Raw genomic sequence first — 17,870 nt, 5'->3', positions numbered from 1 at the left:
TTTATAAAATTGTGAACTGAGATACACAGAGGTTAAATAACCTGCCCAGGATCATTCATCCAAAGTGTGGAGGAATGCAGGATTCCAGTGTAGGCTCTCTAGTATCTGAGTCTAAATTCTAAGTCACTACATTTTTACTCTTTCTGAGCTTGCATGTAGATAACAGTGTGTAATATGAATGTGACCATTCGTGTGATGTGAGAGTCTTAAGCTGAGAAATTAAATTAAAAAAATGTAAACTTGAATTTGATATTTCACTTTATGGGTTTCTAAGCACTAGAAAGTGAATACTGTGCTTCATGGGTTGTTCCTCAACCAGGGAACACTGGGTTTTAACAGAATAATCAGAAAAAGACTGTAAGTCTAAACTGTCTGAATGACAGACAGACACCGAAGGAAATGAGAATTCTGATTATTGAAACGAAAGTCACGAGCTGGGGGAAGATATTAATAGCAAAAGTTAAATAGCAGTAGAAACGGAAAAGAATCATACATATGTAGAAATGAATCTGAAACTAGAGAGTCAATGAAATTGGGGTCAAATGCAGAGACAATCTTAAGAGCATTCACAGAGCAAAAGTAAATTTATGTTTAAAAGATGGTAAATTAGATTGCCAGTTGACTTCTCACCAGCAACAGTAGCGGTCAGAATAACATGTGTAAAGGGCTGAAGGGAGAACGCTGTCAGCCAAGAATTCTGTACTGAGCTAAACTGTCGTACAGGCTAGGGACAAGATACAGACCTTGTGTCAATAACGTGTGTGTTAACAGTGTTAACTGAGTGAAGGGCACATGGCATATTTCTGTTCTGTTTTAGTAGTTCTATAAATTATTTCAAAATTCTGTGAATTATTTCAGAATTAAAATGAAAATTCACAGTTTTAGAGAAACAACTGAGAACCTTACCACTTGTGGGTAAATATTTAAAAGGATGTCCTTCCCAGATGGCGTTAGTGGTAAGGAACCTGCCAATACAGGAGACAGGAGATGTGGGCTTGATCCCTGGGTCCGGAAGATCCTCTGGAGAAGGGCATGTAACCCACTCCAGTATTCTCGTCTGGAGAAGCTGATGGACAGAGGAGCCTGGTGGGCCACAGTAGAATCACAAGAGTTGGACACAACTTGAGTGACTTAGCATGCACGCACTACTGAAAAAAAAAAAAACTCTTAAGCAGAAGAAGGAAGTTGAAAGGAAAAATTGGGAGGCAAGAAAAAATGGTCATCTAAAAATTGGTAAATGTGGATAAATATTGGTAATCATCAATATTATTTACACTTACCTGTGCTAAGCGTAAGTACTTCATGTAATCCTCTCAACAGCCATGTCGTATAGGATCTAATATTTTTCTTCAGTTTGAAAGAACTCATCCAGTCCCTAGCACAATGCATGAAAAAGGACCAAACCAAGTTACATCGCTGAAAAATGTGAGAATTCCAAAAGTAAAGAGAAAATCTTTCAACTTCCCAGAGAAGGGTGAAATATATCACCAGAAAAGAAACATAATTATGTCCCCAGACTTCTTAGCAGCAACTCTTGAAAGTAGTTAATAGTGAAACAGTGCCTTTAAAATCCTGAGGAAAAGAGCCTTAACTTGGTATTCTGTATTTAACCAGTCAATTAGAAGTCAAATGCAAGCATTTAAAACATTTTTTCTTCCCCGTACCCTTTCTTAAGAAGCTACTAGAACGTGTTGTTGTTTACTTGCCAAGTCATGTCAGATTCTTTGCCACACCATGGACTGCAGCATGCCAGCCTGTCCTTCACTAAGGAGATAATGAACTGGAATGTGTGATTCTTTTACAAAATAAGCTGAGGAGGATGAAAAAAGGAAGAGTTGATTGTCAGAAAGAGGGCATCAGCCCAGGAAAGGAACCAAAGGAAATATGCCTTGAGAGCATCTAGTAAAGATTGAAGCAAGAGGCTAGATAGATAGATCTGTGATGAAATCAAAAGAAAATTTGACTCAGTACATCTACTCACATGTTCAGGTATTTGGAAATTACAGGTCTTGTACAGAGCTAATTAAAGTGTTTTGCTGTCCCTGGTGCCTCAGTGGTAAAGAATCCACTTGCGAGTGCCAGAGATGTGGGGTCAATCGTTGGGTCAGGAAGCTCCCCTGGGAGAAAGTGAAAAGTGTTAGTTGCTCAGTCGTGACTCTTTTGTGACCCCTGAACTATAGCCTACCAGACCCCTGTGTCCATGGAATTTTCCAGGTAAGATACCGGAGTGGGTAGCCATTCCTTCTCCAGGGCATCTTCCCCACTCAAGGATCAAACCTGGATCTTCTGCATTTCAAGCAGATTCTTTACCATCTAAGGAAATGGCAACCATTCCAGTTTTCTTGCCTGGAAAATCCCACAGAGAGAGGAATCTGGTGGACTGCAGTCCCTGGTGTTACAAAAGAGTTGGACATGACTTATTGACTAAACAGCAACAGTTCTGGTATATATACATAGAAAAACCAAGCAAACACAAATTCTCAGGACTTACTAACCACAGAAAAACTAATGATTATTCAAGAAAAAATAGCTAATTCTAATAGATGACTTGTTTCAGCAGTGGCAGTTGTAGTAACAAACACTGATTATTGATTCAATCAAAAACTATAAATTATCAGTGTTGATAAGTGAAAGGGAGCTTGAAGGTAGGCAGTGATTTAAAAAAGACATACTCTCATCTATTTTAACAGAAAATCAGGTTAAATTATCTAAAAGTCAATAACGGGAAATAGCAGTTGTCATCTTATTCATAAATACGAGAAGAAACACCTTGATAACTTAAAGATGACTACCAACAGAGAGGTATGTGCTAGGTGGCTTTAGTCGTATCCAACTCTTTGTGACCCCATGGAGTGTAGCCCTTTTAGGCTGCTCTGTCCACGGGATTCTCCAGGCGAGAATACTGGAGTGAGTGGCCGTTTCCTCCTTAATCGAGCTCCTGTCTCTCATGTCTCCTGCATTAGCAGGCAGGGTCTTTACCGTGAGCACCACCTGGGAAGCCCAGAGAATCACGTTAGAACACTTCCTAATGCCCTGACTGAAGGTGAAAGTACTGGTTGCTCAGATGGGTCCTACTTTTTGCGACCCCATAGCTGCAGTCCACTAGGCTTCTCTGTCCATGGAATTCTCCAGGCAGGAATACTGGAGTGAGTAGCCACTCCCTTCTCCAGGGTGTCCTCCCAATCCAGGGATTGACCCAGGTCTCCCGCGTCGCAAGCAGATTCTTTACCGTCTGAGCCGCCAGGGAAGCCCATAAAGTGTTAGTCACTATATATTATATTTGCCATTTTAAACAGCTTTTTATTGCTTACCAATACTTTAAAAATCTTTGTGCTCGTATTAATTTTTTAGTAAGAGTAAGGTAATATGGATGTGCTCAGTCATGTATGACTCTTTGCAACCCCGTGGACTGTGGCCCACCAGGCTCCTCTGTCCATGGGATTTTCCAGAGAAGAATACTGGACTGGGTTGCCATTTCCTTCTCCAGGGGATCTTCCTAACCCAGGGATTGAAACCATGTTTCCTGCATTGACAGGTGGATTCTTAACAACTGCGCCAGTTGTGAAGCCCTGAATAAGAGTAAAAATTTGTTTAAATATAAGAAAGTATTTTACATTATGATTTTTAATTCCCTGAACTGCTGGTAGTGGGAGAGAATTTGAGTATATATTGCTTGGTAAACCTTGTATGATGATGCCACCCACCAAGAAAGGTAACATAGATGTGGGGGAAAAGACAGTGAATTCAGTGTTACAGATAATGAACATCTCATGTGGTTTCCTTGTTAATATTAGTAGGTAGGTATAAATATCTACCTAGACTCAGGACAAAAGATAGCTTTCAATCCATGAACTAATAATTGGAAACCTGCTCTGTCACAGAATTGTTATTTCTAAATCTATATCGCTAATGAAGTGTTTTAGGACAGTAGATGAAGAGATAGAAAAGGGAGAGAGAGAAACTGGAAGAAGGAAAGTAGCAGGAAAGGAAAAGGAGGATTTATTGTTAAAGCTAGAAAAGGTAGGTGTGGTATTCATTCTCATGCCAGGGTGAGAAGTGTGGGCATTAGAGAAGGGAACAGTAGTTTTCTTATGTGTTACCTGTTTACATTGCAAACTCTCTCAGGTTTGAGCCAACGTAGGAAACCCTCCCATACATATGTATATGTTTGGGTTAAGTACTTGAGTTTCAATTAAGGGGAAAAGGAAGATGTCAGAAAGCAAAAGCCTGGGTAGACTGAAAATGCTACCTAACTGTATCTATAAAATACTAATGTTCAAGATAATTTGTAAAAGTAAACCTAAATGAAACTATGTGGGATGATAGGTTTATTATCCAGGGAAAGGTAAAATAAACCAATTCATGATGAAAATTTGTTAGAAGTAAGATAAACCCCCTAATCTGTGATAAAAATCGACTTTTGTGACTTTCAAGCTTTCATATGGAGAGTTCCCTGGCTGTCCAGTGGTTAGGACTCTGCACTTTCATCCAGATTCAGTCCCTGGTCAGGGAACTAAGATCCATAAATTACGCAGTGCAGGCAAAAAAGAAAAAGAGACGCTTTTTTAGGAAAGCTGTAAACAAAGTTCAAAAAACAAAAGTGATGCAACAAAAAATACACAGGAAACGTGTACAGTGAGAACTACAGGCTGCTGGATGTGCCATGTTAGTGGACTGTTGTTGTTTAGTTGCTAACTTGTGTCTGACTCCTTTGCAACCCCATGAACTGCAGATGCCAGGTTCCTTTCTCTCTGGGATTTTCCAGGCAAGAATGCTGGAGTGGGTTTTGCTATGAAGATCCTCCCAACTTAGGGATGGAACTCATGCCTCCTCCATTGGCAGGCGGATACTTTACTGCAGAGCCAGCAGGGAAGCCCCATGTTAATGGATTAGATACTCAATATTGTTAAAATGTGAAATTCCAAATGTCAGAAAAAAATGCAGTCCCAGTCAGATTCAGAGGATATATTTTTTTTTTTTTTTTTTTTGGATATTGACAAACTGATCCTCAAGCGTGTATGGAAATGTGAAGTATCTAGACAATCCAAAGTAATCTTGTAAAAGAATACTGTGGAAGATTGATCACTACCTGATTTCAAGTCGCCGTATAAAACTATAACGGGCTTCCCAGGTGGCGCTAGGGGTGAAGAATCTGCCTGCCAGTGCAGGAGGCATAAGACACAGGTTCGATCCTTGGGTCAACCCCTTGGGTCGGGAAGATTCCCTGGAGGAGGGCATGGCAGCCGACTCCAGTATTCTTGCCTGGAGAATCCCATGAATGTAGGAGCCTGACAGGCTACAGTCCATGGGTCGCAGAGAGTCAGACACTACTGAAGAGACTTGGCACTCACACGTATCAGAAAGGCAGTCTGATTCTGGTATAGGAATAGGTCAGTGTAATTAATAATCAGCCCAGAAATGGACCCAAACTTAACAGTTACTTGATTTTCAGTAAAAAGTACCACATCAAGTCAGTAGGCAAAGGGATCCATCAGGAAATGATCTGGAGCAATTGGATATCCTTGTCAAAAAAAAAGGAATCATTCACCTTTACTTTGTACTACCACTAATAACTAAAAGAGGATTATAGGCTGAAAAGTGAAAAACCAAAGTTGTGGGTGAAAAGATAACTGAAGAAAAGCTGGGGGAACATGCACACGTTTCTTAGAACACAGATCATAAAAGATAAAACAGATAAACTCGACTATTAAAAAACTTAAACTCTCTGAGACATGTTGTTTTTTAAAACATGGAAAGACAAAGACCAGGAAAAAAATACTCACAAAAGACTTATCAGACAAAGGACTAGATCTAGAATATGGAAATAGCACAGCTGAAAAAGACACATAAATTAAAAAAATGGACAAAAGATCTGATTATACCTAGCCAAAGAAGAAAATGTATTAGTGGCTTGCTATCACAGCAAGATAGCACTTCATACACAGAGAATGACTGAAATGAACAAGATTAAGGACACAAAGTGTTGGTAGGAGGTAGAACAGTTGGAACTCTCATACCTTGCTGGTACAAATGCAAGATGGTACAACCGAATTGGAAAACTGGAAAACAGTTTAAAGTTCAAACTGTTCTTAAAATATGACTCAGTAGTTCTCTTTCTAAATATTTACCCAGGAGAAATGAAAACTTCTGTTCACATGAATATTTGTATATACTAATTCACAGCAGCATTTCTAATAGCCGAAAACTGGAAATAACAAATAGAAGCAGTTACATTGTGCTGTGTCTTATACAGTGGAAGTCTATATGAATTAGCTAATAGAGGCATAATGGAATATCTCAGAAACGTGCTGAATGAAAAAAGCCAGAATATTTTTCTTAAGTACTATGTGATTACATTTACACGAAACAGCGGAAAAGACTAACCTGTAATTCCAGTCATTCTGAGAAGAAAAACTAACCTCTCTTCAGTAGTTGCATGTGCCCCCAAGTGTGCCTTTTACAACTGAATTCAGGGAACTGCGGCTTGATTTTGAACTTTAGCCACAGAAAAGAAGGTCTTGATAAATACATAGTTTGAAAACTCTTTTCAGAATGTTCCCCCCCTCCCGCCCCCGAAGAACTTTGAACCACAAGTCACTATCAGAAGAATGATTTTAACTAGACTGAGACAGATTTAGTGCTGGTGCAGCTATGATTTAGCTTTACTGAGAACTCAGACTTGGTCATTGATTAGTAGGTTCTGCATGTCTGTTGGAAACCTCTTTGGCATCTGGTAGAATTTCAGATCTTAGTACCCCTCTCCGCACCCGAACATCCCAAATTTACCAGGTCCTTCAGAGTCTCTGGTAAGGATGTTCATTTTTACTTGATTTTGGGGTTTTTTTTTTTTTGCATTTCCATGACTCCAACAACTTGAAATTGTTAGTACTTGCTTCTTTTACTTATATATTTAAATTGTTATTTAAAGATATGATATGTAGAAAATTGCATAGACCATAAATGTACATTTAATACAAAATTATAAAGCAAGTACTTGAGTAACTACCACCTAGATCAAGAGGTAGAATATTATCAGCATTTCAAGAGCCCTTGTGCGTCTCTTCGTAGTCTTAATTCCTGCCCTCAGCCATAGAGATAACCACTTTTCCTGACTTGTATTATAATTTTCTTGCTTTACCTTTACACTTCCTTATGCATCTCTACACAAAATAATTTAGTTGAAGTTTTTTTTTTTTGAACTTGTTTTTGAAATTCATATAAATGAGGTATTTCCATGTGCATTGTTTTGTTGTCAATAACATGGCAGTGAGAATTGACCAGTGTGTGGGATGAAGCTGCCGTTTATTGTAGTATTCTTTCATATGAATGGAGTGCAGTTCATTTTTTTCAGTTTTTTTATTGTGTGTAGTTGATTTACAATATTGTGTTAATTTCTGCTATATAGCTAAGTGACTCAGTTATACACACTTATGTATTCTTTTTTATATTATTCTCCATTGTGGTTTATTTAGGATGTTTAGTTCCCTATGCTATACAGTAAGACCTTGTTGTTTATCCTTTTTATATGTAACAGTTTGCACCTACTAACTCTAAAGTCCCAGTCCAGCCCTCCCCACCCCCCACCCCTTTGGCAGCCACAAGCCTGTTCTCTGTGTCTCAGTCTTGCGTCATAGATGTGTTCATTTGTGCAGTATTTTCGGTTCCACATAGAAGTGAGAGCATACGGTATTTGTCTTTCTCTTTTTGATTTACTTCACTTAGTATGATAGTTAATTGTGTCCGTGTTGCTGCAAATGGCATTATTTGTTGTTCTTTTTTATGTCTGTGGTATTCCATTGTATATATGTGCCACATCATCTTTACCCATTCACCTCTCGAAGGAAATTTAGGTTGTTTTCATGTCTTGGCTATTGGAGATAGTGCTGCTAGAAACGTGGGAGTGCATGTGTCCTTTTGAATTACAGTTTTTTCAGGTATATGTGCAGGAGTGGGATTGCTAGATTATATGGTAATTCTATTTTAAAATAGTTTTCTGAGGCGCTTCCATACTGTTTTCCATAGTGGCTGTACTAATTTACATCCTTCCTACAGTGTGGGAGGGTTGCCTTTTCTCCATACCCTCTCCGTTATTTGTAGACTTCTTAATGATGGCCATTCTGACTGGTGTGAGGTGGTACTTGATTGTAGTTTTGGTTTGCATTTCTTTAATAATAGCAGTGTTGAGCATCTTTTCATGGACTTATTTCATGTACCTGTATTTCTTCTTTGGAGAATGTCTCTCTAGTCTTCTGCCCGTTTTTTGATTAAGTTGTTTTTGTTGTTTTTGAGTTGTATGAGCTGTTAGTATATTTTGGAAATTAAGGCCTTGTGGGTGGCATTGTTTGCACATATTTTTTCCCTTAAAAAATTTTTTTTTATTCTTTTTTTTTTGGTGGGGAATGTAGACCTTCAGGTTGTTTCCTAAAAATTCACAGCTGTTACAAATTATTTTTGTTACTTCATTGTACTGTTCACTATTTTAATTTTGATAACAAAAGCATCTTATATCAGTATAACTCTTTGTAATATACGCAGTACCCTTATGTACATCCTGATTTAGCCCTCATTTCAGACCTGTGACATTGGCAGTGTAGCATTCCATGTTTATAACTAACAGAGCTTGTCAGTTCCTCAGGCTAACATTGTGAAAAATTAAGATAGTATTAACAATTGCATACTTACCAGGCAGGGGAGATACCATGATCACGAAGGTGGTTTTCCCAGGGCGAGGCTTATCCATTGCACTCTGGATGTGCTGACCCCTGCGATTTCCCCAAATGTGGGAAACTCAACTGCATAATTTGTGGTAGTGGGGGACTGCGTTCGCGCTTTCAAAAAAAAAAAAAAAAAATTTGCCTCCGTTCATTTATTTCAAAGTCTAAATTCTAAATTGTATCCAATTCTATTTCACACAAACTAAGCATGCTCTGTACCTCAACTGAGTTAAAGTATTTCTCAAAAAAAGGAAAAGAAATTATTTGGTTAGAGGTATGCCTCCTTGCCTTGTTTTGTTTTTGAGTCATGGCCTTACTGTTTCTTTGGAAGTTGACCTAAAAAGTTTTGTTTTATTGAATTGTGTGTAGGATGTTGGGACATAAATTCTTTAAATTGTCAGCAGTGAAACTGTTCACACAAGTATGAATCCTACATCTGTGGCATTTGATTTAGGTGTGGAAAGGGAGGAGGAGGGGAAAGGCTGAGGAGGTTATATTTTTCACCAGAGAATACTGCTACTACTTCTATACTTTTTTACTCAACGCCAGTCTGAAAGCCAAGAGACTGAGCTTTTAATGCAGGGAAGCTCTGCAAATCACTAAGTAGCCTGACAGTTCATGTAAGCTTTTCTAAAATCTTCTGTCTAATGAAACGATGGTTTGTGAAATGCCCTGGTGCTGTAGTCCAGTTTGACCCATGATTTATGTGTGGAATCTGCTGAGTTGTGTTGAAAGCCAAGTTTAGTTGTTGATGCTGCAAAGTGACACTTCTTTTGTTATCTTAAGATATTAAAAGTAAGGTTTTCAATGTGGACGTGATTTAAGCAACACTGAGTTCCGGAAGTGAAAGTAACTATGAGTGTATTTATTATTAGTATCTGTGGGAATTTTTGTGACAAATTCAGTACTTCTCTAAAGGTGTTATGTATAAATCTGTTCTAAGTATATACACATTTGTAAAATATTCTAAAAAGAAATTTTGTTTAGAAAAGCAAGAAGATGGAAAATATATTGGTATGATATTCCAAGGCATGTTTGAAACATTTTTAGACTTAAATGTTTACTTAACAAATAAAAACCTGTGGAGCTGCAAACATCCCCTTGGTTTGAAAATGTATTTCATCCTATCTGTTTTCTAGGTGATATACTTAAGTATCTTTTCTGTCTTATCTCCAGAAATACAAATTATTGTACTTTAAACAGTCATTCTTCAGCTAAACATTAAGAAAGGAAATATTGCGAATATCACTTTCAAAGTAGTATGTGTAGTGGGAAAATGTGTATTTTAAAATTTTTAAAATAGGAATAGCTTTACTCTGGGAAGGAAATTTGAATTTGTGGAAATGTGGATTTCTAAATAGGGAAGCCATTGATTAATTTTAAGTGTTAAACAGAAGGAACATTTACTTAGTTAAAAAGTGAAGAAAATAAAACACCTTCCATTGTAAAATTAATATTTGACAGTGGTTTCTGGCAAAGATAAATTATAAGTAATAAGGGTGTTGCCTGGCATTGTATGTAGATGAGAAAATATAATGATAGAATAAATCATATATTAGATTTGAAAACCTCAGATTTCAAATCCAGTAGAGTTGAAATATCAGAGTAACTCAGTGTTTGTATGTGCAACAATAGCAATGGTGAGCATAAGGAATTTCAGTGTCAAACAAAGGCATGTTTGTTTTCATAGAATTGGTTAAAAGAGATTTCACAGTAATTTTTTAATGGCCAAGATCTTTGATTCAGGGTGGAAATAAGCTTGTCAAGTAAATAGTAGCTGAAATAATGTTCGTGATGTTGTAAATATAACCCTTTGCTCTAATACTCTTGCTGCAGAAATAAATGAAACATACTTTTCTTTTGAGCTTATGAACCTTCATAGTATTTACTCACTTCATTGGACAGAGCCAATTGCAAGACTGCTACTTCTTTGTTTCAGAGTTTGGGTGAGGTGAGGAAAGTTCATCTCTCCTTGAAAATGCATTCCATTTTCTGAATTTTAACTGTGGTGATAGTGTACATTTTCTTCCTTCTTATCTTCTCTGAACATATGCTTAAAGCTTAATGTGTCATTGTCCTGTAATATGTTAGAAGGCACGTCCTTTGGACTGTGTAGAATGAGGGTCCCAAATTCATGCCTTGTTATGGCCTACGTTTGTGCCATTGAACATGGATGCGTTAATCTCCATTGAAGATCTTCTATATAGATATAAAAATGACAGTCATTTATGTCTTCCTGATTTAGAGTCATGGCTTTGGGAAAAGATTTTACAGTCACAAAACACAATGCTCTATGAAGGCAAGGATTACTGTTTCCTTTCAGTTCTTATGTTACTAATACCTGACACTGAAAAAATACTTAAATATTTTTTTGTTGAGTGACTTACCAGTTTATTAAAGTCTTGATATTTTTTGTGTTTACATTTTTTGAAATATTCTTTATTTTATCAGAGATTTAAGAAATAAAAGCTTCTAAGGATAAGTAAAGTAACTTGTTTTCTTTCCTTCTTTTTTCTTTTTCTAGACCACCTGTTGAGGCCCTGAGTCAAGACAACAATTTTTATACCTTTCCCGGTGGTTCAGAAACAAGTCTCTGTAGAACCAGAAACAAAGAAAGGAGATAATCTGACCTTTTCTTTACTAGATTGATTGTAAAAGATACTTGACTTCCAGGAACAAGCACAGAGAAGTAATAAAGTTATTATTTTGGCATCATTGGACGTTGATCACATTGAGAAGCGTGCTTTGTGAAGCTTCCCGAGTTGAGATTTGGAAACTTCATTGGTGCTCATTTATAACTCGGACTATCAGCATGAGTGAATTCTGGTTGTGTTTCAACTGCTGTATCGCAGAACAGCCTCAACCTGTAAGTATGAAGTGATACGCTTACAAATTGGGTGGGGTACTTGTTATGCATACTGTTGATTCTCAGGTTAAGAACCAGGATCCAGTAGTGATTGCAGGGCAGTTCCAAGGCCTGTCAGTGAAATTCTAAACATCTGGCTAAAGAAAGAAAAAAAGTAAGTTTGTTTTTGAGTAAATGCTATAAGAAGAACTGTGCTAGACTACTGCATGTGATTGAGAGGGTTGTAGACCAACCTCCGGTGGGCCGGTGACAGGAGAGGGAGGCACCCTGAGGTAGAACAGCCAAGTCGGCTTTGGAATCGGTGGGTGGAAGATGGTGAGCCGGGATTTCCCATCTCACTTTCCTCACAGCAGTTCTCTGGGGAAGATGCCATTATCCTTATTTCTCTGTAGACACAGGTTCAGTTTTTTTTTGCTCTGAGTGGATAGTAAGTAGTCTTGGCTGACCATTTCTTGGTACCTGCCTCACTTTTGTGCCTTCTAACCTGTGCACATTTTGTTACCTCTACCAAAATTCTGCCCTCTCCCTCCAGTTTTCTTTTCATCTTTTAAGATGCCTGTATCGAATGTCAACTCTGTGAAATCTTCCCCAGCTTTCTCCTGACTTAGGGGAAAATACCTCATCAGTATTTCCACCAGCTCTTTTAGTTCATTTTTCTATGGTAGGATGGAACTCCTTGTGTAGTAACTACTGTAGTCTCTTCTTTAGGGGCCCTGACCATGTTTACTTTGTATCTTCAAGATCACATCTAATACCTTGGAGAATGTGGTTATACATGCTAGCTGGTTTGCTGGCTGAATAAATGAATTTCTATTGTATTCTGTTTGGCTTAACATTTGTAACAATATGAAAGGAAGAATGAGGTGTAATCTTAAGGTCTCCTCAGATCTTTTCTGAGCCTTTCCCTGGTCATACATACACAGTTACTTTTTAATTTTCCTTATATATAGTTGTTTTTGAATGTCCTGGTCTTTCATGTCTGGCCCTGAAAAAGGGAAAATGTGAAAAAGTGAGGGCAGGGAGGAGAAGAAAGGGCACTGGCTTTTTAAATCCTCTGGAAGTCACTTCAACCAGAGGATGAGGGGCTTGCAACAGCTGGAGAGTTGCGCACCAGCAGTGGCGGCCTGTCTGCTGGGCTGCTCCTCTGTGCTCAGAAGCGGAGATGTTTGGAGGACAGGCTCCTTTTTGCCCACCCTAGCTCCCGAGAGGTTGTGTGCACGATGTGCAAAGACCACAGCTATGGGAGGAGGGGAGCCCTGCTCTGCTCCTCTGCTGAGAGCTGACTCTGACTAAAACTAGCGGCAATTTACTTTTCACGTTTTCCCCTGGAAGTTGCAAGCCTTAAAGAGACTCCAGAGTTCCAGAATAGATACAGCAGACAGATAATGCCTGTCCAGTGGTGGTGGGGATACGGATTCCTACTGCTAACTTCTCCACCGTCTTCCCTTTTGCTACTTTTGTAATACTGTTTTTTACATTCAGTTCTTTGATCCAGGAAGTATGGAGAGTTGCCTTGTGTGGCATGAGGTAGGGGTCTGACTATTCTTTCATGTAAAGTCAGCTATCTAAAAGCAGTTTATTAAATAGCCAGTCTTTTTATTAATGATATGAAATGTCACCTTTATTATAAACTACATTTTCACATATGTAAAGAGACTACTCTTAAAATCTGTTCTGTTTTTTTGGTTACACCTGTGCCATTGTACCTGCTACCGTTACTTAGTATGTAACTCTTCTTTTTAAACTATTTTGATAAGTCCTATTTTTAAGCTGGATTGTTACTACATGGGTTTTTATTACTGTGTTATCTTTTGTATTTTTTTCTTTGAATGAGATATATCATGCATCTTGTAAATCATTTAGGTGTTTACCTTAGAATTGCATTGTATTTAGATGTAATTGGATGAGAATTGACATCTTTCAAATTTTGAGCAATTCCATTGAGAAGCATGGCATGCATCTTCATTTGTACAGATCTTTCCATGTCCTTGTATTAAGTTAAAATTTTCATCATGTAAGTTCTGCATATTTCTTGCTCAGTTTTTTCTATTTTTTTAAAATGAATTTTCGTTGCTATTCTGAAGGAAATTGTTTTGCTATTACATTTCCTAGTGAATTTTTTTTTTACCATTTTGTAAGCAATTAATAATTTTTAATACACCAATTTTGTATCCAGATACCATACTGAACACTTTATATTTCTTAAATTTCTCCATATAGTGATTTTGTTTGTCTTAATTCTCATATGTAAACTTTTTTCCCTATTGAAATCTTTCTGCATTGGTTAAGACCTCCAATATAATGTTGAATAGTGTCAGTGATGGTTGAACATTCTTGCTTCTCCTGACTTTTAATGAGAAAGGTTGAAATTTACTTAAGAGTAAAATGAATATTTATTTCAGTAACCATTTACCTGTGCATTTGTTATTGTGTATAATTTATCATTTATGACTTACATTACCAATGATTGCATTTTCAACAATTTTGAAAGATTTTAGAATGCTTGAATCCTATCACCATACTGTTTTCAGTATGCCTTGTAATTTTTGTTGAAAGTCATTTGTGATAATATGCTGAGTCAGAGAAACTGAGGGAAATAGGCCTGTAGTATTAGTTTTTGTGTTTACCTGTGTGGGGATTAGGCTTTGCTCACTCTTTGCTGTAGGTGTCCCAGGATAACATTTTCTGCAGTGTCCTTTTTGTGGCCTCTTGTTTGGTTTCCCTAGGACTTCTCCTTAGGTAAGGTCTGAGAGGTCCAGGTCTTTCCATTGTGTTTCCCTGTATTTTCACACAGGAGCACTGTTGATACCTTGGTGAGATGTTGGAGACGGGGAAGCATGATACCCTGCCGTGGTTAGCTTTCAGCCTTTTCGTGAGCCTGCGCCCGCTGGGCTGGGACCTACACAAGTGCTTCTCGGTTTCGTTGCAGTTTTTGTTTTTTAACTCCTTAGTTGAGACAGAAAGGCTAGAGGAGGCTGCAGTTGAATGTTTCCCTTCCCCAAAGTTGGTTAGTTTCTGATAAAACCCCAGTCAATGAGGAGCTGGCAAAATAGATTTCTTTTGAGGGGAGGCTTTGTTAAGAAGAACGGGCAAATTCCCATAGTGCCAGATTGCAGAGGGCCATTATAAATTGGGCTTCCCTGGTGGCTCAGTGGTAAAGAACCTGCCTGCCCATGCAAGAGACGTGGGTTTGATGCCGGGTCCAGGAAGATCCCTGAAGAAAGACGGCGACTCACTCTAGTATTCTTGCCTGGAAGAGTTCCCATGGACAGAAGAGCTTGGCGGACCGCAGTCCGTGTGGTTGTAAAGAGTCGGACACAACCGAAGTGACTGAATAGCAACAACAATTGTAAACTGCTGTGAGAACCCTGCCCGGGGCCTGTGTGTGGCAGTTGTCTGGGTGTGGTTTTTTGGTGTGGTCTGAGTCAGAGAGAGTTCAGGCAAAGTATCAAACCTCTCCTGATCTTTAGTTCACTGAGAATGTAGAGATTGGATTGGGTGAAGTACTAGTTACCTAAGATGATGCAAGTTAGCCTAAACCATAGTGGCTTAAAACAGACTTTTACTATCTCACAGATTGACTTAGTTGGTGTTATCTGACTCTTCGCTACCCCGTGAACTGCAGCCCGCCAGGTTCCTCTGTCCATGGGATTTCCCAGGCAAGAATACTGGAGTGGGTTGCTAGTTCCTTGTCCATAACTAAGATGATGCAACTTAACCTAAACCATGGTGGTTTAAAACAGACTTTTATTATCTCACAGATTCTGTGGGTCAGGAATCCAGGCAGTGTGCAACCAAGTCATATCTTTGAGGTGCCAGTTAAGGTGTCAGCTGAGGCCATGGTTATCTCAGGGTTCAGTGCAGAGCGGACCTGCTTTTTGGGTTAGTGAAGCAGTTATTGGCAGGGTTTCATTCCTCTCTGGACCCTAACAAGAGTCTCGGTCAGAATAAGGGCCTCCGTTCCGTGTTGGCTGGAGGCCTCGCTGTTTGTCGCCACACTGGTCTCTCCACAGAACCGCTTACAGCACGGTGACTGGCTTTCGTAATGTGAGGAAGGGGGCAGGCAAGATGGACGTCCGAATCTTTGTGACTTGCCACCCCTTTTTGCTGTATTCGGGCCCATGAAATCTAGTTCACACTCAAGGGAGGGGAGTATACAAAGGCACGGATTCCAGGAGACAGGGGTCACTGGGACCAACTTCACAGGCCGCCTACCACAGATTCTGTCCGAGGCCCCGCCCAGCACTCACATTCTCTGCATACTCCCTCTCTCTCCCCCAGGAGGAGGCCACACATTCCGTTTCCAGCCCCAACTTCAGAGACTCTCAGTCAAGTGCCTGGATAGCTAGCTGTGACACATTCTTTAACCGTAGCTAGCCAACATGAAAAATGTAGTCAAAGAGGAAAATCATCTTGTCTAAAAGAGGTAACCTGTGAAAAGGAGGTGTTGAATTTGTTCTGTTTCAGTGGCATATCTCCCACCACAGTACTCTCCGGGTAGACAAACTGCCCTTTTAGAGGAGGCAGGGAAAATAGGCCCGTCTCTGTTTAGATAACGTCAGAACGAAACGCACTGAACCAGCGTGTAGTGTTGTCGCTTATTTTAAAATTCTACCTTTCCCTCCTCTTTACTGAAGGAGAAGGAGATTTTTCTCTGGTATTCACTTTGAGAACATGGTAGAGTTCCTGGTGGTCAAACTCGCAGGAGTACGGGGGCCCTCCTAAGACAGGCCCTCCTAAACTCTCCAGCTGCCCACACTCATCGTCCACTAATTCCTGTTACAGTTTAGGTTTTCCTGCACTGGTTCTGCGTGTCCTGGAGGTTTCTGCTGTCTCTCCAGTTTCGGAGGCAGCGGTTTGCACTGTGATCTCAGTTTTCTAAAGGACCTGAGAATAGTTGATGTTTCAGTTCAACTTTTTGACTGTGTGGATTGGCATGACATCTTTTAAGCCCCTTACATGTCAGACAGGAAACCACAAGTTCTATTTCCATATTTTTTAAGGTTAATTTGTTTATTGCCAACATTCATAATGCGTATAACATTCTGTTTTACAGGTATACTCAAACTAGAAAGGCATAGATTGGGAATTTAAAGAGTGGGAGCATAAGACTTTAGAATTATAAGTACAGGACATTAGAAATACATTTTCTGATACACAAAGCATTTGCAGTTTGAGTGTTTCTGTACACATATAACATGTCTGTATTGTGTTATTGTTTAATAATATGTAATTGTATGAAATATTCCACAAGAATAGCCGTTTTGGCTTGCTGAGAAAAATGACCCCACACTTCACGGCGCCACATGGTTACTGTAGTGGAAAAACATCTGGCTTGTTGGCATTAGGAAAAAACCCTTAGAGGATGCATGTATGATTTTGTGTGTGCTTACAGCCTACAAAAGCATACCTTGCAGCTCTAGCAGACAGTATCAAGAGTTCCTTATTTGAAAGCTGCTTGATCATCTCTAGAGCTTCCTAAAGTCTGTACCAAAATTGAGTGCTGTGTGCCAACTCTCCCACTCCTTTAGCACCCCCTGCTCTTGCGCATTCCATGTGTGGAAAAGGAACAACCCCGTACTGGGGAGAACTTAGAATGCATTTTTCTGAGTAGTAGCATAAGAGTCATACTTTCCCTTCCTACTCTTTAGTTTTAGCACAGTATAGTACAGAATAAACTAGAGTCCCAATTTTTTGAGCCATGGTAATCTAAACCTTTAAAATTGGCTATAGTGTAAATGCTGTGGTTGTTGCTGCTACATATGTACTAAGGTAGGAATCTTTAAATTAAATGGTTGGTATTTTGTACCTTAATTTTTTAAAAAACAAGATCTGTCAGCTGTTTACAGGAATTTAGTGAATTTTTTACCTACTTCTTATTGTGCATTGGAGTGCTAGTGGACTTTTTTCACCAGCTTTTTTTTGAGTTATAATTGGTATACCCAAAAAAAACTGTGCATATTTAATGTATTCAGTCTGGTGAGTTTGAATGTATGTATACACATGCTGCCATCACCACAGTTAAGGTAATAAACTTCTGAGTTATCCTCAAAAACAATAAATATTGATATACAACCGCCCCCCCCCTTTATATTCACATTACGTACTTTCCCTGTATGGTGTTCCTCCACATGGTACTGAAGTTTTGTAGTGGTGTTTAATCTCTGAAATGTGTTATTTTAGACACCTATGCCAGTCATCATAGATTAACACTGATATTTCTCCAGACATTATGACTTCATTCACTGTCATTCTAGTGGAGGAGATATTTAGTGAATCAGTAGGTGTCT

General features: G+C 38.9%; 1 protein-coding gene and 1 non-coding gene across 10 annotated transcripts in view; both read left to right on the top strand.

Moving 5' to 3' along the window:
• The window catches only part of CDC42SE2 (CDC42 small effector 2), a 118,005-nt gene that overhangs the window by 59,207 nt on the left and 40,928 nt on the right, over nucleotides 1–17,870 (top strand). For all 9 annotated transcript variants that reach the window (XM_061150842.1, XM_061150843.1, XM_061150839.1 and 6 more), the window contains one exon: nucleotides 11,239–11,580. In XM_061150842.1, coding sequence (XP_061006825.1) covers nucleotides 11,527–11,580 — 54 coding nt within the window. In that variant the 5' untranslated portion in view covers nucleotides 11,239–11,526. The remainder of the gene's footprint in view (nucleotides 1–11,238; nucleotides 11,581–17,870) is intronic.
• LOC133063044 (U1 spliceosomal RNA) lies at nucleotides 8,675–8,834 on the top strand. Its single transcript, XR_009694351.1, has one exon. It is a non-coding gene; the product is annotated as a U1 spliceosomal RNA (small nuclear RNA).

The sequence above is a fragment of the Dama dama genome, chromosome 9, assembly GCF_033118175.1.
Source record: "Dama dama isolate Ldn47 chromosome 9, ASM3311817v1, whole genome shotgun sequence".
Taxonomy (NCBI): domain Eukaryota; kingdom Metazoa; phylum Chordata; class Mammalia; order Artiodactyla; family Cervidae; genus Dama; species Dama dama.
Note: the sequence above shows the minus strand (reverse complement) of the source record. Positions and strands in the feature narration are given on the sequence as shown.